The sequence below is a fragment of the Homalodisca vitripennis genome, chromosome 3 (assembly GCF_021130785.1).
Source record: "Homalodisca vitripennis isolate AUS2020 chromosome 3, UT_GWSS_2.1, whole genome shotgun sequence".
In the NCBI taxonomy this organism is placed as follows: domain Eukaryota; kingdom Metazoa; phylum Arthropoda; class Insecta; order Hemiptera; family Cicadellidae; genus Homalodisca; species Homalodisca vitripennis.
The window spans coordinates 36,740,120-36,765,840 of NC_060209.1; the positions used below are offsets into that span (position 1 = coordinate 36,740,120).

Sequence of the window (25,721 nt, forward strand, 5' to 3'; positions counted from 1 at the left end):
GCATCAGGTATGTTAAATACGGCTTTACAATTGTTTAACAAGGTACGATTTAAAAAAATTTAACTTTTCTTAGATACATTTTATTGTAATACAAATGGGAATCCTTCTGATATGTATTATTGGTATTTATAATTATTTTTATAAAATAGTTTCCCATCCATCACATTACTTCTTCCCAATTTTAATTTATTTTCACATTTTTACGTTTCATGATTTTATTAAAGAGTTGAAATAACAGCACACCATTTTATTTACATACATAACAACTCCGGTTAACTTACGAATATGAAAAGGTTTAATCTTGTAAAGATTATAAATATTAACTGTATTTTAGGAATGTGTAAAAAGCTTTACTGAAGAAATATGTTTGTTACATATATTTATTTTACATACATATTTATGGAACAAAGTACAAAACCATCTTGTACATGAGCGTATATATTTGCACATACATATTTACTTAACATAGTATAAATATTCTCTTTTTCAATAATAAAAACCACTCACAGCCTCTACAACTTTACTTTACTGAAATAACCCACAAACATTGTTATAAAATTTTTGAATTTAATAACATTTCAGTAGTTACACTATCTTAATAGCATATTCTATATTCATCATTTAAGTTTTGTGAAACTTTCCATCAGAAATCATCATAGCTCACTTATCGTAGTTATAGTTATCTGAAAAACCTGAGAATTGTTAAACTTTACAATATTATAAGATCAAATAAGTTAATAATTGAGATTTTATTAAATCACAAATTTTTAACTTTGTTAATGCATAACCACAAAGAAGATGTAATAGTAAATTACTGTGTATGATTCTTAGAACAAATTATCAGGTTTATATAAAGGACTAATAACCCATTTTACAAACGGACTTATGGATTTAATGTAGACGTGTTTCCACACTACTACTTCGTTATTCAATAAAAATTGTATTACTTCAATATGTTAACATTGCTTTTACTTATTTTGTATGTTAAAATAATTTATTAAGGAAAGGTTTAACCGTTCAATATAAACAAATAAAAGAAGCTTAAAATATTGGTAGAGTGTTAATTTATTTGAAATATATAATCTAAGAGCTGATGTGTAAGTTTTTGAATTTAGAAGTGAGTGGGTCAAAAGGAATTTGAGTTATGTTTAGAAAGGACCTGTTAACCTGTGATTTACTTCACTGAGAGTTTGAATTATAACCGCATTATTTTCTCGAGAAGCAAGGGTTCAAATTTCAGTCTTTCATAGCCAGACTTTTTAGTCTATAACCGACTCTCAGCTGGGAAAGTAGTCAGCTCCTCTGCCGCTGTTATACAGCGTGTTGCGGGGTACCCAGTAAGGGTCGCTCGACTCCGGGGACGAGTGGTTGGTCTTGTTCTTGAGGATGGACTTTGGGGGCTCTTCTGCCTCGGGTCGTATGCTCTCACAGGTCTGCTTCATCTTACTGAGCTGTTCCTGCAGGCTGCGGTACTCCTCCAGGAACCGCTCCAGTTGAGCCGCATGGTAGTCGTAGGTAGTGGCTGCTAGCGCGCTGGGTGAGTACTCCGCCCGCTGGTCCAGCAGGTCAAGGATGGGAGTCTCGGTGACGGGACCGACAGGACGTGGCAGTTCCCTCACGGGGGAGGTCGGTAGGCTGGGATGTCTCCAAGGTGCGCGCCCAGCTGGTCCCTGAGATAAGTTCAGCGAGCTACTAGAACGCTGCTCACCTACCGAAGATAACCTGGACAAGCGGTAATGATGAAATTTACACATTAAAATTAACTTAAACTAAACAATTAACTCAACCGTCGCATCAAGATACTACTTGTATACATTACATGATAATATGATCACATTTATGATAATACAGCATGATATTTGCTCTCTATCATCTCTAAGTGTGACATTGAAACACACTTTATTTTTATTAAAGTATTATTTCGACGTAGATCATGTTATTTAATATGATTTAGTAAAATAGTTCATGCTTTTAGTAAAAAAGACTGAAAGCACCTATCCGATAGCCTTTCCCATCGGAAAAATCAGTCAATACTCTCTATTTTTAATGACACATTAACCTTTACCAAATCGTTATTTAATAGTTGCAATTGCATATACATAGTTTCACCACCATATATACGTGATGTTCCATGATAAAATTAAATATTCTAAGGTCTTAGTATCTTAATGACATGGGTACCTGAAATTATCAAAATTAAAAATAGATGTTTGTAAATTTACATGAAGTAATTTTCTTTTACCTTATTGTGTAATCATTTTATTACAATGTAGTGTAGAGAAAGGTGTTCTTGTAAAACATCTGTCGTAATTTATGGAAATTAAATCGGGTACAGTGGTGTTTAGTCTGGTTATACATATAATAGAATCTTTATTATGTCGTTTTATAGACTTAATATTACATTATCTTATTGCTCGTAAGGTTTTAAATCAGCCTAAAAAAGAATTAAGGGGGGACTTTTAGAAGTTATATAGCACTTGATTTCTTATACGAGTATATGCTGTGTAGTATTTAAAGACATTTTTATGTAAAAGGTATAAGTATACGAATGGTCAGCTAATTCTAGGCAGTAGACTAAGGATTAATCATATCACCTGTAATATGATGAAGACCTTGACTCCGAGGATAATCTCCTAGAGCCACCACTGTCTCCGCCACTACTGCCGTACCTGCTGTCTGTCAGTAGTGGACTCTGACTCTCTGACACTGCAGGCTGTCTTGTGGATCGTGTCCTACAACATCAGTTCAATATGATGAAGAACTGTTCTCCAAAGATAAACTCTTAGAACAAACGCTTTATCCGCCACTACTGCCGTACCTTCTGTCTGTCAGTAGTGGACTCTGACTCTCTGACACTGCAGGCTGTCTTGTGGATCGTGTCCTACAACATCAGTTCAATATGATGAAGAACTGTTCTCCAAAGATAAACTCTTAGAACAAACGCTTTATCCGCCACTACTGCCGTACCTGCTGTCTGTCAGTAGTGGACTCTGACTCTCTGACACTGCAGGCTGTCTTGTGGATCGTGTCCTACAACATCAGTTCAATATGATGAAGAAATGTTCTCCAAAGACAAACTCTCAGAACCAACGCTGTCTCCGCCACTACTGCCGTATGTCGGGGTATTCGATACTCTACAGTAGCCAGAAATAACCATTTTCTTTGTGGTCTGAATAACATTTTTTAATATAAGTGTTGATATAGTTATGAAAAAACGATTTAATATTAAATAATACTTGTTATACTAGACGGTTTAATAGTGCGGGCAACGCAAGCGACCAGTTGATGAACGCGATGGAGTGATTAAAAACCAATAACCAGTGACCAAACCAATTAACAATTGATTGGATCCTCTACCTCTTAACCATTTTTATTGGACCAGTTGAATATTACACAATTGGCTTAAAAAGCATTGTAAAAAGTTACGCTTGTATAACGATTATTAAACGTTATTTATTTCAATCATAAATATAGAGAAACAGTCGATAAAACGTTACAAACAATCGTGGAAATTTAATTTAGTTTTAATGATGTGGGTATTCAAGCTGAAAGATGGTTTTATAAAGATATTGAAGTAAAATAAATCTTGTGACTTGGATGAATGCAAGCTTTATAATTGACTTGCTTTTTTATAAGGTGGATGTCCCTACCGCCCTTTCATCGCTGCTATGTTTGAACGCTAATTTTATTAAGCAAATTGGGTACATTATAATTGCGTTTGTTTAAATATTTGTATCGCTTATCACGTTTTATAGAATTCGTTAATGTATACAAAAGAAAGTATTCATATAAAAATTAAAATTATTAGGAAAAATATTTGATGAAACTAAACAAAATAAACTAAAATTTTATTGGACTTCCATATACACTAGGATTGAAGTAAAGCTGATTTAAATAACTTTAAGTATACAGGGTTTCTTTATATGGATACGAAGCTTTCCAATTCTTAACTACAAATATATCTTTATGCAAACAAATTTAAATGGGTTTTTTTAAAGAATAAGTTAATTGAAACAAAATGATGGCCGATAAAGAAAACTACATGTTAATTTTTTAAGCATTATTACAAGTAAAAACAGTACAATTTTGGACGCTCGTCATGTTTCATGTTTTAATAATAGAACATTAAGTTATAAAGAAAATAACTAAAGAATAGGGATCATTCCAAAACGTAATGACCTTTATTAGTAAAATAAAATTGTGTCAAATGTCTGATAGCCTATAACTATTTGGCATTCTCCATGCTCATTACTAAACTTATATCCAGAATCAGTAATTAAAATACAAACCGCTTGACAAGAGAATTTTGTTAAAACAAACTGTTTTAGCAGCCAAAACATTTCAATGTAGAAAACATTTACATCATAACAGAGATAAATTAGATTATTTTGTTATAGTTTTAGGGAGGATTAGTGCATATAATACACTATTAGAGCTACAGACAATTATTCACTTGCTAAGTAAGATTGCATATTATGTGCAAATCAATTCAAAACAAACAGTTCGAATATAAATAGTCTTTAGACGACTTTAGCTAATAAATAAAACAATAGTAAAGCTAAAATAAAAATTTTATTATATGTGTTAAAACCAATATTTTTGTAGCAAATACTGCATCGTAAATAGTTCTTTCACATGCCTTTTAATAGCCAACAATGCTAAACACTGGGGATATTTGAATATTTAGGCAAAACATGTGCTAAAATTGTTGATATTAAGAAAATTGATCCAGTCTTATTTGGGTTACTGTATAGGAGCAATTTTTTATTCAAGTGCAGGATTAGAACATTGTAGCCAAGTAACTAATATAAATGGTTACATTTACACAGGCTAATTCTTTAAGTTCAGTTTTACGCAGGATGTATAAGATGTATGTATTCAATGAATTACACGATAAGCAGTACAATGCTTCATAATGCTGCATACCTTGCACTGTAAGATCCTGCATTAGTCATAGATACTAACCACCATCTTGGTCCAAGCCAGGTCGGCTCTATATTGCAGTTGTGAAGTACGACCGCTCCCACCACTTACACAACAAGCATTGCATGCAATAATTTATCATGCTGTGTAATTTACACTTACATCTTTTTCATTACTCACGCACGTTTACCACAAACCTGTTCTTCTACACAACATACATTGCATACAGTAATTAATAACGTATCGCAGTCACACTTACAGGTCATTAATTACTCTCACTGCTTTACTACCAGCTTGTTCCAAGCAAGATCTTCTTTATAATACGGTTGTGATGTATGGCTACACAAGTATTGCATACAATACTTCACAAGGATATGTATTTACAGTGTTAAGGAATACGACAGTACCGACCAAATAACAAGCTACTAGAGCTGACTAAATTTATACGTGTCTTGACAACCAGAACATTCTTAAAATGCTGTTCGAAATTTGTTCGATCATAATTTCACTAGCCTCTCACATTGCAGATGTACTTGAATAAGAATAAAACTGTTACGGCGATACGTATACGTATAAAAATCTGCGTGAAATCGTGAATGGAATCTACAGTTTCGATTTACCTAATTCTATGAAAGGTCATTTTCTCTTCATGCGTTTGGATTTTAAAACATTGGACTGGAATTTTTGCAGTTAAATGCTCTTATAAGTTTATAAAATTTAAGTATTGTTTTTTTAGTTCTTTCCTTACAAAGTTACCTCGTAGTAGAGATTGGTAATGCTTGCGTGCAAAGTAACCTATGAGGTGGAACATGATTTGGACTCAATTTTGATATATTTTCACCAGGTCCACTTAACATTCTTATTATAGAACGTGTTAGTTATGACTACTCCAAGTCAAATCTGGCCCAAAAATGTATTAAAAGAAACTAGGTTACACCAATTTCCTGAAGTAAATTAGCAGTTCAAAAAATGACAGTGTTACTTCATTGTATAACTGAAATAAGAAATAATATTTAACTTCTCGTATTTTAAATCATATGTTGAATATAATATCCTTTTACCAATATGTTTTCATGTAACCTTTTTGAAAGTAGCAGGGAAAACGGTCAAATGTATTTTGGGTATAATAACTGTCAAAAAGGTTAAGATCTTATTGCCAATGTATAATAAACAATGACTGTGGTCAGTTTAACTGTATTAACACGGAAACAAATATGTTCCACTAAACACAATAGTTACTACTGGAATCCAAAAATAATATAAACTTTATGAAAAATAATGATGGGCCAATATCACAAATTTAAAAGTGTTGACCACTCAATAATTTAATTTTAACCCGACCGTAGACTTGTTACGAAGTTTTAATACTACGCATAAGAATTTTAATCTATTTAATCACTGAAATGTCTAAGTAAAATACGTGATTTTTAGTTTTCAATAACATCGTTAAACATGGCTAAGTTATGACTAGAGTTTTTATTATGTCTAATGTAATCTAGAATACAAATGTTCACCTTATAAAATATAATAGTTTTGCTATATTTGTCCCATAAGTTGAAAAATACTACTTTATTAAAAAGAATATATTGTTTAAAGGCAAACTTAAAATTGGAGGAGAAATTAAATATAAAATGTCTTTAAACAATAATGTCAAAGAGACGAGCTACAGAAAAAAAACTTGAGTCCATTCCAATATTTATGTTATAGATTTTTTAGAACATTATAAACTATAAAACATGTTAAACTGCATAAAAAGAAATATTCCCTTTTTATCTCAGAGTGTATATAGGAATAAACTGCATTTTGCATGGTACTATGATAATATTTTAATTTAAACACTGTACATGTGTCATAAATTAGATTGTTATTTAAATTGTAGCTCCATATTATTTACAAAAATATATGTATATATACACATTTTAAATACGTTCTTGAGATTAACAAAAATGTGTTTTTTTATTGATAATTAGCCACTGAATATCAAAATAAAATTTTATTACCTAGGCAAAGTGCTGAAGAAGTGGTTATGGTCTGGTTGAGGAGATGTCTCAAGCAAGTCAGGATAGTTTCTATCATCCGAGGTAGCCGTCGTGTAGAGACTTCCTGTAGGGAGAATTTCTTTCCTGAGCACGTGATGTTGAACCGGAGCGTCTCCGTAGAGGTTCCTGTGACAAATGACTTTCAGGAAACACTTAGTGACAAAAATGTTCCTGAGCGACTGAAATCCTTTGTTGCAATCGTACTTCCTTCTATTCCAGACACAATCGTCCTGCCTCGCAATCTGGCCATGTTTCTCAGTTACTTTTCTCTTTGTTGTCGGTTTCTCTGTAAGACCTTTAAACGATTCAGATGACAGGACCTAAGAATAAATTTAAAGAAATGCTTATTCTCGGAGTATCGTATAAGAGATAAATTTTACCTCAAAGAATGGACCTAGAATGGAATGGACCTCTCCAACCACACAATAATATTTTTAGTACTACACAATCTAAATGCACTTTATTAGACCATATGTATCATTGTTATTAAACAAATGTGGAATCATACAACAAACTTTTAATACGAATAATATCAATCAACACAATTTACATATAAACAACTACTTACTTTATTCCCCGTTAATGAAAGAATGCAATGTTTTGCAAAAACTTATTGAATATACTATTTCCTAATATTAGTTGCTGTAATATATACCTTTTTTAATCTTAAATAATACCAATAAATTTTACAGATCTCTTAACATAGGCTATAAAATCATTAGTATTTTGATTATGTCTCACTTTTAGTGCTGATATTTTAATAACAAGTTTTTTTTAACCTTATATAGTATTTTAAAACATAACAGATTATGATTATTGTTTTTACCCGATTGAATTTATATTAACTATGTATGTATTATAACTATAACAGCCTTTTGGAAAACTTAGAAATGTGAAATTTATATAAACGGAAGTCCTTATGATACGAAACAGCACGTTAAGTTATCCTAAAAAGAGGAAACATTATGTACACGAAAAAATGTGAAGAATATATTTTATAACGTACGTTGTATATCTGAACTAGTTTTAGAAGTAATATCATAATAATGTTACCATAACAAAAGTACCAACATTGTTCCAGATCTGAACGAAGCAAATAAAAACTGCTGAGGAATATTCAATGATAGCCGATTATATAGGTGAAAATAATCTTTAAAATTGAAACTAAAGTAGTCAATAAGGATAAAAAAGCAATTCACTTTTTATGATTACATTGGTTTGGAGACTTGTGTGTCTATGGAAAGCTATGGGGTTTAGTGTCGGAAGGCAAGTAAATATTTGACGCATCCAGCAAAGGGTTTGTTTGTTTGCCTTGAGACCAAGGGAATTAGAAATTCAGATATCTACAGATAGTCCTGAAAGGCCAACAAAGCAAAGGCACTTTTCAAAACTTCAGAATCGCATTACTGCCAAATTGATAAAGGAATTAAGGCTTTGCTGGAAATAAATTGCTTTTGAAATACACTTATGAATGTTTTAGAGGCTGAAGTCCAAGTGTTATTGGTAAAAACCTTGAAACCCACATTTAAAAAACTATTTCTCTAAAAAGTTTAAGTTTATACAGACATTATTCTATGTAGTAAACAGACAGTGATGAATTAATTGTCGTAGACCATAAAAAAACAGTTTTGTTCAGGTTCGATTGCCTGTAAAATATATCACATAACAGGTTTTTTAGTACAAATTATTTTGTAAGAAGTTTACACTACTGTAGCTTGAAGTATATGTTTTACTTTCAATATTTTATGTTAATTTAGTATTTTAAATAATACAGCAACAATAATAATTCTTTATTTTACAATTCAACTTCAGCTAAAACATACTGATCTGGAACCCCATCGTAAATGTTGTCTATGTCATATAATATATAATATAAGAGAAAATAAAAGAATTTATAATATCGATGATCCCAATCTTAACTTATAGAATGAATAATAATATAGAAATAGAAGGTGTAACATTAAAAATCACTACATAGCGGTTTTTAATTATAAATAAAAATAAACTAGAATTAACGATTCATAAATGATGAGGAAACTTAAGAGGATTAATTCATATGACTTCCTTACCTGGCTGCTCGGGAATGTCCTCTCGAGAATTCTACGACATTTTCCTTAGCGTCCGACACGATCGTGCTTGGCGTGTCATCCTCGTCGTCGCCGTCCCCATCGTCGGCCGGCACCCCATGGTACTCGCTGTGTCTGGGATGCTGCTTGCTAGGAACCACGACCGCCACCTCTGTGTAGTGGTTGGCTGCCGTGTGGTTCATAGGCTGTTGGGGATTCTTATGGTTCAGTTCCATCTTCTCGTAGCTCTCTTTCCTAGTCATAGGCATCCCGTGTTTCTGGCGGGCGGAGCAAATGCATACAACCATTAGACAAGATGCAGCTACAAAGAGGATGGCGACAATAATACTGGCTAAAAGTATGTGCCAAGGGAGCCCTGCGCTTTTAATCCTTCTGGCAACTTCTAGTGTAACGTTACTTTCAACCTTGCCCGCATTGTTTTCCGCAGAGCACAGATACACTCCGGCATCTTGGAGATCTAAGTTGAGTACCGTTAACCTGGTTATTTTGTTCATCACTGTAATCACATAAGGTCTTTTGGCACTGTTCGTCACCCCGGACGAAACGTTAGGTAGAATACGACTCTTCCAGTACCATCTTACGACCGGGTCCGGAATTCCAGAGATAGCACAGGACAAAGTGACGTTTCCTCCCTCTGTACCTTTGAACTTCTCGGAGACGGATGAGATAGTGGGGGTACACGCGAAGTCGTCGAGGCTCAATCTATCCCATGACTTTCCTTGTAGACGCTTCGGTGAGCGACACATAGGAGGGAGGCTAGAGGGGATGTTGTGTCGTAACATCCATTCTCTGAGCTCCCTAAGGCCACAGGAACAATTCCATGGGTTACCCGAGAGTTCCAGACCGTGCAGGTTCTGTAAAGAGGTTAAAGTCGAGGACTTGACATTTCCCAGTTTGTTTTTGTCTAGTTTCAACCACTCGAGAGTACCATCAAGCCCACTGAAGGCACGAGGTTCAACAGTTACTAGTCTGCAGTCTGACATTTCTAACCGCACTAATTGAGGAATGTGATTGAAAGCGTCATTAAGAATCCTTATAATAGGATTGCCACTGAGTTTCAATTCTCTCAATTCCCCTATCGAATCGAAAACGTGCGAAGGAACTGCCACTAATACATTATAACTCAAATCCAACTCAACTAAATTCTTTAACTTTCTAAAAGCGTATCTGTCCAAAGTCTTAATTCTACATTTGGCCACGAATATTTTCTGTAAGTTGAGGAGTTCTGCTTTGCTGAAGGCGTCTCTACCTATTTCGGAAAGGTTGTTCCCCGTGAGATCCAACACTTGGGTGCCAGTGTCCAGCGAGACAGGGATGGTGGAGAGGTTGCCGTTGAGACATAGCACCGCTTCCTTCCCGTTCTTCCACTTGCACTCACATACCGCAGGGCAGGATCCCGCCATCACGCTCGCCACGCAGCAGGCCAGCGCTAGCAGCAGGTGCGGCACCTCGGTGTCCGCTACCATGCCGCTAACAGCCCCCCATCACTGGCAACCTGCAACACCACAAATAATTATTAATAATTAATTGTTCTATAGGACAAGATCCTGCCATCACTTTCGTCACGGAGCAGAACACGCTAGTAGTAGGAGCTTTAAGACGTTTTCTCCTACCATGCCACTAACAGCCCTCCCACATCTGGCAATGCGTAACACCATAATTATTTACTTATGCATGTACTATCTAGTATTATTATATTATAAGTTCAGTTCTCAAGGCAATCTTTGGTTTAGGAATTATTTTTTTTAAATACTAAGTTATTTGTCATAAATGGTCAGAAACAGACATAACTCAAAAATTTTACTATTCCACGAGAAATTACAGACATTTAGAATCCAAAAAGGGTATATCACACCTGGGGCTTTTAACTTCAATTTTCGTTATTAGTTCATAAACTTAAACCTTTGGTCAAAAGGTGATTGATGAGAAAGTAGTAGCTAAGAGCGGAGCATATTCCGCAAAGGATCCTTCCTAACTAGCTCATATCCAATAAAATATTTTGCCGACCACTGCCATAATTTTCCCCTCAAGAGATTTATTCCTCTGTTGAAGGGTTGTATCCTCAGTTAAGTTCATCATCCAAAGTAAGCTTAACCTTTGATGAACCAATCCGCCTGGTCTACTTATCCTCATAATTGATTCACCTCTCTCAAGGAAAGAAGCTGCTGTTCTTTTAACCCCCGTACTCCAAACACCTTTATCTTTTCATCCTCCGCAGTACTACCTTACTTATAGTTCCCAAAGTTAAGTCCACTTTTAGGTGTACTAGAAACCTGAAATTTTGAAAACTTCTCGCTTAAGTCCTTGTATCAAAAAAGGCTTGAAAAGGTGGATTTGGAATTTGAGAGTGTTTGGTTACTTAAGCGTTGGAGATATGATACAAATTTATTAGAATTTTTTAATTTAGGAAATCTTTGTTTGAATGTTATTTTTGACGATGGAAGGATTGTGAAGGAAACAGGATTTTTCCGGACATTTGCCATCGTTCAGTGAAACAATAAATCAGTAACACTGCGTTTCGAGATCTGTAATCTGATCTTTTCTTCAGGTAATAACTAACCTAATACATAATTACAAACTAGGTTCTTTAACATATATCTTAAACATATGCTTATCTTTAACATGGTATCTTTAACATTAGTTTTCAAACCTAGTTTCAAATGATGTATTAGGTTAGTTATTACCTAAAGAAGAGATCAGATTGCAGATCGCGAAATGTAGTGTTACTGATTTATTGTTTCACTGAACCGATGGCAAATGTTCGGAAAAAATCCTGATAGGAAATCTGCCAGTGGATTTGATCTAGGATCTCTGCTTTGCTCTCTACACAGCTTGTGACGACTGCGCTGTGCAGGTATTGTCTGTAATTTGAGTGATAGAATAACCAATTCTGTGGGTAATAGTATTCTTATAATATTATTTTTATATTTATAATATATATATTATATTATAATATTTATATTTTATAATAGTATTTCTTATAGTAGTAATTCTTATAATAGTATTCATAATTTCAAGCTAAAGATGTGCAATAAATATAAGTTGAGAATTTTTCGTTAAGCAACTACCTACCATTTTGTATTTTTTAGAAAAAAGTAATATCTCTCTAAAATAGCGTATGTAGAAAATGTTGAATGTCAAAAGTTTCACAGTTGAGAAGTAAAAGCGTATTTTTAAAGTTGATGGAATTCGTTGGAAAAATTATCTTTGGAATTGGTAACAAATTTATAGTTTACTATAATAACGGCGCCAATGTTAGGAATCTTCTTTACACTAACATCTCTACTTAAATATTTTGTCACCATCTACTATAGATTACAGTTTTGTTTGATATCGTGAACCATTTAAATGGTAATTTAATTGTAATGGAGATTTTAAGCTATCTACTTAAGGGGGATCGATACTGTAATGAATTATATATGTTATATTAGTTATTATTTACAAAGAGTCACACCCTGTTTATATAAAATTAATATTAACAGTAAAAATTACTTAAACGAGCTAATCTTTGATGATATGTAACAGAAATTATTAGTTTGTCTATATCGCGTTTTTTAAACACGTCCAGTAATTAACTGAACGGAAAGCAATAAAAACTTGTTAAAACTAACTTTATATTAGTGGGTATAAGATAATTAACAGTTACCATTATACCAGCTAGATTAGGTATTACAACTAGGTCACAAGTTAAATTAATTTAGTTTTACCTCGAAGCTGTTTAAGTGTTTAGAGCTAATGAGATTATCTGGATCGTGGAAACTCATACAAACTTTAAAATCACTTAAAGTGTTATGGCATGTTAAAAATTTCTTATAATAAAAATAACTAGCCCAAAATAATTTACAAGTTTTAAAAAGTAACCAATTATCTACTTTTTAGAATTGTTGGAGGTTCCTCTTGTAGCATTTTACAAGAGAAATTTTTACAACAATAAGAAATACAATGATACTTAAAATTTACATAATTGATGGTATAGATCATATGATATGGTATACCATTAAAGATTATAAATACACTCTATTGTACCAATAAATAAAAATGCTCTAATAATGATCTAGTTGAAAACCTGTTATTATTGTTTTTTTTCCAAGTTTTGAAGATTTCATTTTAATCTAAATTGTTGTAAACAAGCGTTAAATTAAAATATTACAGCTGGAATGTTTTTAAATATCTTCAAAAATGTGAAAATAAATAAATGTTATACGGGGTTTAAGCCGGATGTTATTTAAATGCATTCATGCAAATGTATTCGTTCATTTAAAAATTCATTACTTTGAAAAAGACATTGAGGAACATTGATTTTGTAAAATAAAATTTGTAATCATAACCAAGTTAATTGTTTGGTACTGCAAGTAGGATAACAGCACCATTCCCACATTCCCGTAAATTTAATCAAAATCTATAAACAATCAGACGTCAAACATTCTGACTGTATTAAAATCCGGATCTTCAAAAGTTCTGATTTTATTCTAGCGATATATCTCCTAAAGTAAATACAAAAATATTAACAATACGACAATTTCTGCGGATAATACCTGAGTGCGAAACAAATGTTGGGTGTTTGTTTGTCTATGAAATTAGGCGTAGTGTTCACATTAATTTTAATGTGAAACAGTATAGATGGATAAGGTTACATTTAAAGTAAGATTCAAGGAGAATGGTCTAATTATTTCTGAAATATTTAAAATGTTAATGAATTGACGTCATGCAAAGTGAGAATACTCCAATCCAATACGTTATTCCTAGGATAATTAGGGTTAACGATGGAGTACAGTTATTCAAAATGCCAATACATTTTTTTTTAATTCAATTTGGTTATGTGTTTGTTAGCGGTGTTTATACAACTGCACACATATGTATTTTGTTTTAGATTTTCCTAGAATAACTCAATTACAAAATTGAAATACTGTGGCAGACAATATGACGTTTCCACAATAAACCAATTAAAATTACATAAACGGAGTTGTATGTACATTTGACTCAGTTTCCATCAATCTGACATATAATTAGGTATCCATAAACAATATGGAGGGATAGGCGACTGTCGTTGTTTTAAGCGGGATACGATAATGCGGAATGTATGTTCAGAGTAAACTTTTGGATATTAACATCACGTTTAATAACTCTGAAAATGTCATAAGAATTATGAAAAATGCCGTATTGTTCTTAGTATTAAAAATAGACTCATACATACTTTCAATACTATCTCCTAAATCATAACAAATCGACTGATGAAGCTGTTAGTCACTCGTGGCGCTGGAAAAAAAGTTCAGTCGGCTTATCTCTCCCAAGGGTGTCGTTTCGTCGTAGCAGATAGTCCGTGAATGCTGAACTATGCTGTCAACGAACATCACCAGACAATTCCGCGCAGCCAACAAACAAACACAAAACACAAACACACAATAACTGTCAGCCAGCCAGGTGCTGGTGGGCTAATGTTATGATTCCAGCCGTACCAGTGTTATGTGGTATGGTATATTGTGTTGTGTAGTCAAATACAACTTTAAATTCTGTATAGTTTTATTTCGTTAAGTTCTGGTCTATTATAGGACAATATTTTCAACAAAAATAATATTTTGCCACATTCGTTTTATAAATAAAAATTATTGCTAAGCACTATTCCCACATACGCCAGAAACGATTCGGCTAATTACTTTATATAATATCATCTGATACCCGTGTCCTCAATTGCAATTAAAAAATAATGGTTTCGCCTTTTAGTGAAAGCATCTATGATGTAATATGATCGAGCCCTTTGATATTTTTCATAAGGAAGTAGGCATGTATGTGGTTGTTATTATTTCTTGTAGTTTTTATAGCGCCCAGGGCTAGATTCAAAAGTAAAATACAATTTTTACTAGTTCATACTTTTTTCTGGGTGTAGAAGCAAACCTTTTTCCCTTTTCAAAGTTCAGGGAAATATATTTGATAAAACCGTCTACCTCCGGCTCGTGCCATCAACGGTCTGTCTAAAATCACTCCAGTGTGTAACTGGTAATTTATGTAGATTAATTTTAGGACTACCAAATTTTTTTTTATTTTATTAATAATTTGATATTCTAGTGACTTAAACAAGGATTTTATATGTATAATTTCATATTCCTTACTTCCAAACTTGTTTTATTTTAAAGATGTAAAATTATAATTTGTTTGGGGGTGTACGGGCCCCCATTAGTTTAGTTTCCCGTGTTTTGCTATAAAGAAATCTTATATAAATAAGTAGGACGGAGAAGCCCTACCGTCTTTGACACTTTAATAACAAATTGTCTAATAATGTTTATTCCCAGGCCTACATTCCCTTATTTACCATGCAACAGTGAAGTTTCCTTGTTGCCGTCTTTAAGAAATTGTACAAAAATTTAAATTTTGATGACCGTCGCTTGAGGTTAATAAGCGTCAACTACCAAATCCTTCTTGACTGGCCTTATGATTCTTTTCGTCAATAAATTGTTTTCATATGTATATTACTGTAAGTACTTGACAGGTGTAAAACAAGCCAGTTACTTCCCTCAATAGGTAAGAATAAATGAGAGTAAAATAAAATATACATACATTACTATTAAAATATATACGTTTCGTTAAGACAAGTGTTCCTTGAAATTTACTACATTTTTCAATAGGTGATTGATGATAGTAGCAAACTACTATTAATGATTATTTTTATATGAATGTTGCTTGAAGCAGTTTAATAAATAATACAAAACTTGTGTCCTAACCCCATGTAATTATACTTCTAGATCTATAGAGGACATAAACCTCACCTCTTCAGACTGCAGGCGTATTGTGAGGAGAGTGGCTCCACTGGCAAACGTGTCTTATCGCACTGAAAGTAGCAATTGTAATGTAGCTGCTTTGCCTTCCTCAAACTCCTCACCAGTCCACAGATCATTAGAAATTCACTGCATTTATATGTCTTGTCCGTGTAATAAGGAGTATATCGATATGATCACTTTAAATCCATGATTTTTTTATTTAGTAGTTTCAAAAATATTAGAGCTAACTAAAACCTTCACCCACATCTTTTTATTCTAAGGGACTTAGTTTAAAAAAAAAACTCCAAATTATTCTGATACACATGTAATTTTTCCAATTATCTTATTATTATATAAATATACTGTCAACTTTATGATTAATAAAATGTTTAATTAAACATTCAGTAATACTACAATTTGAAAGCACGTTTTGTAACAACAATTACAAAATTACAAAAATACGTATTAGTAGTTTATAAGTATACATTGTTATTAGTGTGTAGTTAAATACTCAAATGTAACTAATTCTTGATCAGTGCTGTATTTTGTATTTGTTGTAAAAATGTGTTCTCAAGAAATAAAATCATTCTTCTTCTTCTTCTTCTTCTTCTTCAAATTAAATAACTAACTAAAAATCTTTTAATATAAATGACCTAACTTTTATTATAGTTATCAATCCCATTTTTAACAAAGCTGATATTTATGTTTGAGAAATATGATTCTGTATTCCAATTTCATAAATAAATCGATCCTTTTGTAATAAACAATATAAATTATAAACGTTGATGTAGCTTAAATGAACCGTTCATTGATATCTGGGTTGGTCCGGAATGCAAGAGAGAACTAAAGCATACTTCAGGTAATTGTTATGCTGAAAGGGTTTCCTTACAAAGGGTGGATTCTACCCCTCTCTCGAAAACAGTTTCCCTCCCTAATCACCAACAATATTGCCATCTGCTAAGCAGTGGTCATTATTCTACTTTTTTATTCTAACAATTATTGTTCTATAAAAATTCAATTAATTGTACTCAATATTGCCGATCGTACTTGGAAAACGAAATGTTTAAAAAGAATGCTTAACGTATTAAGAAATGGCTTTTGTATCACATTCATAGCATTGCTAAATTATAAAATTTATTTCGACAGAATGCTTAGTATAGAAAGATAAGGAATTTGAATATGCAATATTGTATTTATTTATTTTTTTAAAGACGATACTTCGCTTATAGTAAGATAATTGTTATATAATAACTATGTATTTCTCACAGTAACTACTTTACATAGTAACAATGCACTATTATCATATATCAAATACAAGATTCACTTATATATTTCTTTACCCCTTAAATAAATATAAAATGTCGTTAAAGACAGTAGTAGGCAATTTTTTATAAGACACTATTAAAGCAACTTAGCTTTGGGGGTATTTGGATATAACAGGCTTCGGTAATAATAAAATCAACTTTAACATTTCGAATTTTAAGCGGTGCAGACTGTATCTTTAGCAGGAGTGTAAGAAAACATAAACTGTATCATGCTACATATTTAATTTTACTAATTAAGCACTAATATTTGGAAAAGTTCTAGCCTCTATGTCAAGAGCTTGCTAATAATTTAGATGTTTAGTCCTAAATAAGTAATAAGTATAATTTATATGGTATTTAGTATTATTTGCTTCAAGGGTGGTTAAAAAATGCAGTGATAAAATAAAAAAGGAGATCTACAAACTTAATAAAACATTACATCCATTGTGACCTATAAATTATTATTTTACTAATATGGTAGTTATTTTATGATTTTGGTGGAATAAGAATTATTTCACTGCACTTGAACAGGTTAATCCAGTTAAAATAGCAATTAAAATAGTTTATTTCAAGTGTTGATATCTCTTCCAGATGTGTTTTCCTGAGATTGTTATGGTTTTGAAATTACTAAAATTAATATATTAGGTTCAATGTTTGATTTGTTCTAAATGTCAATGATTGAAACTTAATCCCATTGTGCGGTATCCAACGTATTTTGTGTAATACTGGCACGGATGTGCAGTGGGTTTGGATGGATCACTTGCGTGGAGATCTGGTTTCATCCCTTCGTTAATTGGACGAATCCGGCTTATTCTAGTTGTATACCCTTTCTCTAGCGTTATATCATTGTTTGGAATCACTGCAATGATTTATTCCAGTATTTTGTGAATGACCGAATAACATAGGCCTAACATTTATGAGGTTTATTCCGATGTAGAATCCTCCATTTCACTGTAGAAGAATCAAGGTTTTATATACTGTCTATCATAATATATAAAAGAAATAATAAAATTCAAGTCTTATTAAAATCCTGTATATATATATAATGTATAAAGTTAATTTGTTTAAGCCTTTAAGATGTTAGGCATTATAAATTAAGTTTTATAAATCCAAAAGCCTAAACGACTGAATCCAATACGTATATGGTAACAAACAAATGTGGATTTTAGAACCTAGTTTTGTGAGTTTTTTTTTTAATTTTTGACAAAAAATTAAAAACCGTAATTTATGGATTGAAAGCCAACTATTTTAGATATTTTAACATAGTATAGATTCCCCTGTAGAAATGTTTTTTTGAAGTAATATACTCCAATCGGTTACTATAGTGAAAATGTGAATTGAATTAATATGTTACTCAATAAAATTGAGTTTGGTTTGAATCGCTTAAAATTGTGTTTACCAGTATTGTTTCTTTGTTATGTACATTTATCACAATTGTGTGAGGCCGCCATCTTGAAATATTATACCAAAATTCTTTAACCGCAGTATTAATTAAATTACCTAAAAATAATGGTTTTTTCAATATAGCATCATAATATCGATATTGGTTTTCAACCGATTTTTTCTTTGTATTCATTAATGTGTCAATATCTTGAAAGCTTATTAATACAAAAGTAAAATAGTTTTTGTAAACTTACCTAGTATTCAAAGACATTTTTAATTTTATTTAAGATTGTTCATAGTGAAATATACTCTTTTCTGCCCAAGATTTATAAGTTCATAGAATCTTAAAAAGTTTACAACATTACTTAAAAAATTTTGTATTATGTTTTAAATTGTATTAAGTTTTGGGCTTTCCATGAGTCCCAATTGCAGTGTTTATCAAATTTTCTCTTATTACGAATACCGTGACACTTAATTTAATAGGAATTTGGCTTTGTATTTTATAATTATGCAAGGAGCATTTACAACTTACAAAAACATCTTTGACTAATGTTCAAGTTCCTCATACTAATTAATTGAGGATGTCACTCAATGAATGATAAGTTATTATACAGTATATTATATATAATGTGACATCCTTGTTTAAATTAAGGAACTGCAGAGTTATGATTTACGTTTGTATGCATGTAGTGTGAGTCTGATAAGGTGTTATAAATAGAAAAAAAGCGGTGAACGGTTTGAGCAATAAAAATACAAACTCCTTAAATCACATTCTAGAAATTTATTACATCAGTTATAATATTTGAGGAATCTAAAAATAATCAAAATCACTTCTCAAATTTAACGTTGCCGAGTTCTCCCACCATTGGATACTATATCACTAAAATTGAAAAAAAAACTAGTTAATTAATCTACGAATTATTAATAAGCAAATAACTAAGTTTACCAAAATTGTCGTGCTTCCAAAAATTGACACCAGTAAAATAACAGTAATTAAAAAAAGTTTTGAATAGTTATAAAACTATAGCCCTAGAATCTAAATTTTCTAAAAAAACTCTGAAAAATCTGTTCGTCTGAAAAGTACGGTATTATTTTTATCCAGGTAACAAGTTAAACTCAACTAAGACATCATAAATATCTTAAACTGGAAATAATTACATGAGCTGAAAATAGACAATTTTTAACCGAAATAGGATTGTCAGACCTATGTATTTATTACATGTATTTCATTTGGCGGTAACTGGCAAAGCTAACCATAGTAATGTAATTATAGAATAGTAAGTTAATTAAAACTAGGAGTTCCCCTTAAAGCATAAAACCGAAAATAAGTGACCGACGTGGATCCTTTTCATTCTTGAAGCCTATTTCCGATAAAACTTACCCTATTACTAGTTAAGTAAGGACTAAGTAATATTTGCAGCAGTTTTCTGTGCTTCAAAAATACGTAACCGTGTATCTAACGAAAGGTTTATACGTATAAACTATCTAAAATTCATTTTATAAATTCCTTTTTGGCTTCATATATACCAGAATTATATGTACAACCAAGTAATCATAAAACTTGCTTGATAAACATGGAAAAATGGCAAACATGATGGTTTCATGTTATGATTGTTTTACATAATAATGAAATAATTGTTAATACGAGGATATAGCTGTCCTGTAAATGTAGAACATGATACAGACACAAAGGCAATATTGTCTTATAAACAACTGTTAAAACAGCAAGTACATGGTAGTGCGGGGAGCCACGGCAGGGTGGGTGGGTGTATAACGCTGCTGACGTGTACACTCGCCTCAATGCACCTGCCTCACCCCTCACCCCTCCAGCCGTACATCGACGTATATGTCAGACGTATTTCGTACTTACATGTGTTCATATGAAACATTTAAGCCACTTTTTACTATATTATTTGGTTCTTACAGTTGTAAAGCATACTAACATTAATCCATGTTCTTCGTTTTAAATATTAATACGTAGCAAATACAAGGTCTTTTAACCTAGCCCTATGGTAATATATAACGTGGCACAAAAGTGCATGAAGGACAGACATAATGTATGTCTGAACGTATATAAATTTACGTATTCACAACTTTCATATACAACTGCAATCTTGAACGTTTATCACTACAAAAATCTTAAAAAATATATATTATGGTTTATATTTTTTCATCAAATACATTTATTTAATATACATCTGATTGTTATACTAAAGCAGTACAACATTATGATTAATATAAATAGATTTTTGTTCTAATTTATTTCATGCTATGTTAAAAACAGTCTCAAAAATCAGACCCTACGACAATATATATATTTTTTTAAACGAGGTTGGATTCAGGACATAAGATTGTGTTATACTATAGATATGCGCTACTATTAAGTCTTCATTAGAAGACGCGCCTTAAAACTATCTTCGCCTCTCTTGTAATGAAAGTGGCTATTCACTTATTATACAAAAAGGAAGGATATATCAGTTTATGGCCGAATGTAATGTGGGGATTTATGGAATGAGAAGTACAGTAAATACAAATCACTGTTTGGAATTGACCCATCTTATTCTGTACTTAGACGGAGTATTCGTTAAACTTTAGAAAGGATGAAATGATTTAACACAGAGGATTCTTGTCTACTTCTAGAGAATAACAACCTTAACTTCATCATTATTTCCAAAACATGTAATTTAGACTGACAAAGAGCACTGTCTTCCATAAAAACACAAATAGTGCCTTATGGTAACAATGAGTTTTTGTTTACGTGACTGCTTATTGTAAAACACCTTAAACGTCATAATATGAATTAAATTTCTTATGAGCAAGTACCTTTGTTTCGAATTGGCACTAGGAAAGTGTGGAAAATTTAAGAAATGGACGTGTGTGGTAGAAGGAAGGTTATTATTTACTGTAAGATATAAATTTTATAATTTTGTTTCTATAGTAAATGAACACTTGACTACTTACTGTAAAAGTGACGTTAACAGCGTTTATGGACGTTTCGGAATTAGTTATTGTCATTTATACTAGTATCCGATGGGTCAATAACGCATTCCAGGAAATAGTTTTGACTGAGCAAATAACGTTTATAGATCGTTTGCCTATCAATGTGGAATCGCCAACGAACAGTGTGAGTATATTCGTGAAACAATTTGTTTCTATATAACCAATATCGAGCAGTCACTGGCTGTTTATATTTTGTTGTATTGCAGGTTGACACTCTTTAATGAATAAAAAACTTTTCATGCGGTGTACTAGTCAACTATAGCTACTTTATTGATCCTGTATTTAAAAATGTACTAATATTGAAATACACAATTTACCATGATAGATTATGCTCATTATTCAAAAATAATAACATAATATCCATTTTCACAAGAATTTCAATACGTTTATGATGCTATTGTTGTAAACATTATGCTTCAATGCTCTAATAATATATAATTTATTGACATTTATAGTGAACATCGCGCATTAATGATATATTATTATGGTAGTGAGTATATACATAATTTCTTTGTTTATTGACGATAAATGATTTTATAGGATAAAAGGCTGTAAATTTGGCCATCGTTATATGTTACAAAAAGTATAACACGACATTTCGAGTATTGAAACGTGATTTCTTCTTCAGGTGACAAAAATTATTTAATACCAAAACATGCACAACACACTTAAAACATCAGCATTAGTTTAAATTTGTACCGTTGGTATACGTTGTCAAACAGTAGTGTGTGTTGAAAAAATATATAAAATTATGTTACGTTATGACGGTTCTATCCTTTTTTATTATATAATGTTTAAATCAGAACACAGAAATATGTGAGCATAAGTTTATCGCGAATAGAAGTATTTAATTAAAATCTTGGATCAATATCTTTCAGTGGCCCCATCCATCGTGAATTCTAAATAAACTCAGGTACAGTTACAATTTTACTTACATTGGCATAACAAAATATTTTGTTTCATGCATTCTGGCTGTAAAAAAACTATAGAAAATTCCAAACAAGTTTTATCGTTTATGTAAATTTAAATGTAATTAAATTAAGTTGTAAAAGAATAGTCTTCTATGTTAAAAAGTGTCACAGTAAAATCGGTGCTAATGAAAACCAAATACATTATTAATTGAGTAATATTAAAACCACAAATATGATTATCAGTTTTGTGAGCTAAGTGTTTGATCAGTAGGTGACTAAACACATAAATGTCACTTAATCTTGAATCCTTCGGTAAGGATAAAAATATTCTGCATCGACTCAGTATCAAAGCTAACTCTAAACGACATTATAAAAAGTAATATTGGGACAAGACTATTTAGTACTAAAAGATATTAAAAATAACTCCAAAAAGGAATTTAAAGTTCCTAAAAGACAATCCTTCTTTGCGACTATATACAAAACAGTATATTTTATAAGACGATAGCTTAATTTTTGATTTGAAAATTAAACTAGTGTAAGTGAGTCAATATTTGAGATGAGAATATGGAATATTGAGATGTAAGACAGCTACACTTCACTTAAATTACACTATATGGTTCTATATTGTAATCTAGGTGTCTCTGATTTCGAAATTATTATGTCTCTAGTTTTGAGCTTCGTCGTCATTGACTTTGTTTGGATCACTTTATAGGAACATGGAGCCAGATTCCTGGTGTCATTTGATAAAGCGTCATACCCGAAATTCAACAAAAGGAAAGTGAGCTAAATTCACATTCAAATAGAAAATATTTTTATATTTGAAAAATTGATGTGTAAGAATAACTGTGATGTACTAATGTAAAATAACGCCGCTAAGTATATGGCTGTATTTAGAACGTATTTATAAGACATAATGGATACCCAGTGCATGGTGCAACTGATATAAGGATACAAGAAACAGGTTGTATATTCAGGCTGATATGATAAGATTTATCAGAGCTAATCCATGTACCGGAGCTGTTTATAAGTGAAGAAACAACTGTTTTATTATCATGCGGCAAAATGCGGGGGAGTGGGATGGGTGAAAAGGGAAGGATAGCTGATTGTTTTAAAATTTCTACCAATTGTATTGATATCTCTCCCCCATAGCAATAATTAGATATTTATAATAAATATAAATACCATAAGTTTATTATTATTACTATTAATAAAGTATATAATATCTATGTAAAATTGTAAAGATAGCACACGACAGAATAAATGGTGTAAGAATAATCTTGATTTTTTTATGTGGAGGAACACTGCAGTTGAGAGGTTTTATGTAATTCTGCCTAAATTTTGTTTTATATATATATATATATATATATATATATATATATATATATATATATATATATATATACACAGGGTGAGTCAGAAATATGGTAAAATATTTTAGGACGTGATTCTAGAGCTAAAAAATAGCCCATGACTTCTATCAACATTTGTGAGGTCCACGTATGTTAATGTAAGAATTTGATGTAAAAAATTTTTAGGACGGTACCACTGTTTTACGATTTGGCATCCTCACGTATTACACTAAACAGCAATTTTTTGCTGTTTTATAATAAGGAATGAGTACCTGATTGGTAACAGCTGGTAATAATTAATCATTTAAACAAGAACTGTTTAAACATTTTTTTAATAATAAATAATCAGCTGGGCATTTATTATTAGATGACATATGTCACCATTAACATACATGGACCTCAGAAATGTTGATAGAAGTCATCTGAGAAGATTCTACGGTGCTGATAATGACGTCACATTCGGCGTCGGGTAAATCCGTCACCAGGCCCACATATGAGACACACATATTTTTAATAGTGCTAAGTTAAACAAAATGAAGTACTCAGATTTTCTTATTGAACTTAATTTCTTTAAAACTTTTAAAAGTGTTTTTTCAGGTTCTGGGAACAAAATTAGTCAATTACAAAAACGTCGGGTATACTCGTAATCAAGCCACTGAACTTAGTTTATAAGCCAAACACAAAAATTGTGTTGAATTAGAAGAGTTGGTTCTAACTCCAACCCAACTCTTCTAATTCAACAGTCCTACATGATCGGGCGATGCCTGTATTACTATGCTCCGAAGACCTCAAAGAACCTGTATCAGATAGGCGTTGATGAATAGTGGCAAAAATCTTGCGCTTGGACACCTGCGGTTAGGAAAGTTCTCTTGATACAGACGTCTTGCTGAAGTACTATTGCAGCGTCCCAAACCATACATTAAAATCCATGTCTGCTAATTCAGAGTTTGAATACACATGAATACTACCTTCCATTTTTAATAAATGAAACACACAACACAAAATCACTAATAAAATGGATGGAAATAACTGGTTAAAATACTTAACACCAGCACATAGTATCTTTACAGTTTGTTGTTTTGTTCAACAATGAGGTGACATATGTCATCTAATAATAAATGCCCAGCTGATTATTTATTATAAAAAATGTTTAAACAATTCTTGTTTAAATGATTAATTATTACCAGCTGTTACCAATCAGGTACTCATTCCTTATTATAAAACAGCAAAAAAATGCTGTGTAGTGTAATACGTGAGGAGTCAATTTCATAACTCTTTTACACATTTAGTTAGTTTTGTTTATTATGGTTGTTTTTAGAATTAAATTCTCTATAATCTGCATTAGGAAAAACAATTTGTTTATTGGTCATTTAAAAATGTTATTTGACATCAAACATTTAAGACGGTATTTTTGTTATTAGATTTTTGGCAAATTTCATACCTTTTCTAAAAAACTGTTCACGCTACAACCTCTAGAGTGGTTTTTATTTGATTTTTCAGGTGATATTCTTTATAAATCTATCTTATTTGAGTTAAAAGGTAAGAACAAAACCTTTCAGAATCACTTAATTTCACCAGGTAAACTGAAAACAAAGCAAAATATTTCGCTAGCCATTACTCAGTAATGCAGCGTTTCCGAACCTACCTTTATATAACATTTTTTTTCTTATTTTTAGCTCTAGAATCACGTCTTAAAATATTTTACCATATTTCTGACTCACCCTGTATATGTCCAATTCAGATATGCCCGATGGGATCTTTCCTTTTTTTTTCACTTAATTTTTAACGATTATATCGAAATACTTAATATATTACATTTTCTATGCTTTCCTTTTTTACAATTTTGGAAATAAAACTGTCTGGGATGTATTTGAACTTATGGTTACTGATAAAAACATCACGCCAAAACTCATGTTGTATTTATATCAGTAGCTAGCTCATAACTTACGTAAGATGAGCCAGAATGATCGAAG

The 25,721-nt window shown here is 31.7% G+C and overlaps 1 protein-coding gene across 1 annotated transcript in view; it reads right to left on the minus strand.

Moving 5' to 3' along the window:
* Positions 1 to 362: 362 nt before the first annotated feature.
* The window catches only part of LOC124356797, a 68,197-nt gene continuing 42,838 nt past the window's right edge, over positions 363 to 25,721 (minus strand). The window contains exons 3-6 of the mRNA XM_046808006.1: positions 9,032 to 10,544; positions 6,924 to 7,088; positions 2,595 to 2,732; positions 363 to 1,722 (exon numbers count right to left, since the gene is read on the minus strand). Coding sequence (XP_046663962.1) covers positions 1,278 to 1,722; positions 2,595 to 2,732; positions 6,924 to 7,088; positions 9,032 to 10,515 — 2,232 coding nt within the window. The 5' untranslated portion in view covers positions 10,516 to 10,544 and the 3' untranslated portion in view covers positions 363 to 1,277. The remainder of the gene's footprint in view (positions 1,723 to 2,594; positions 2,733 to 6,923; positions 7,089 to 9,031; positions 10,545 to 25,721) is intronic.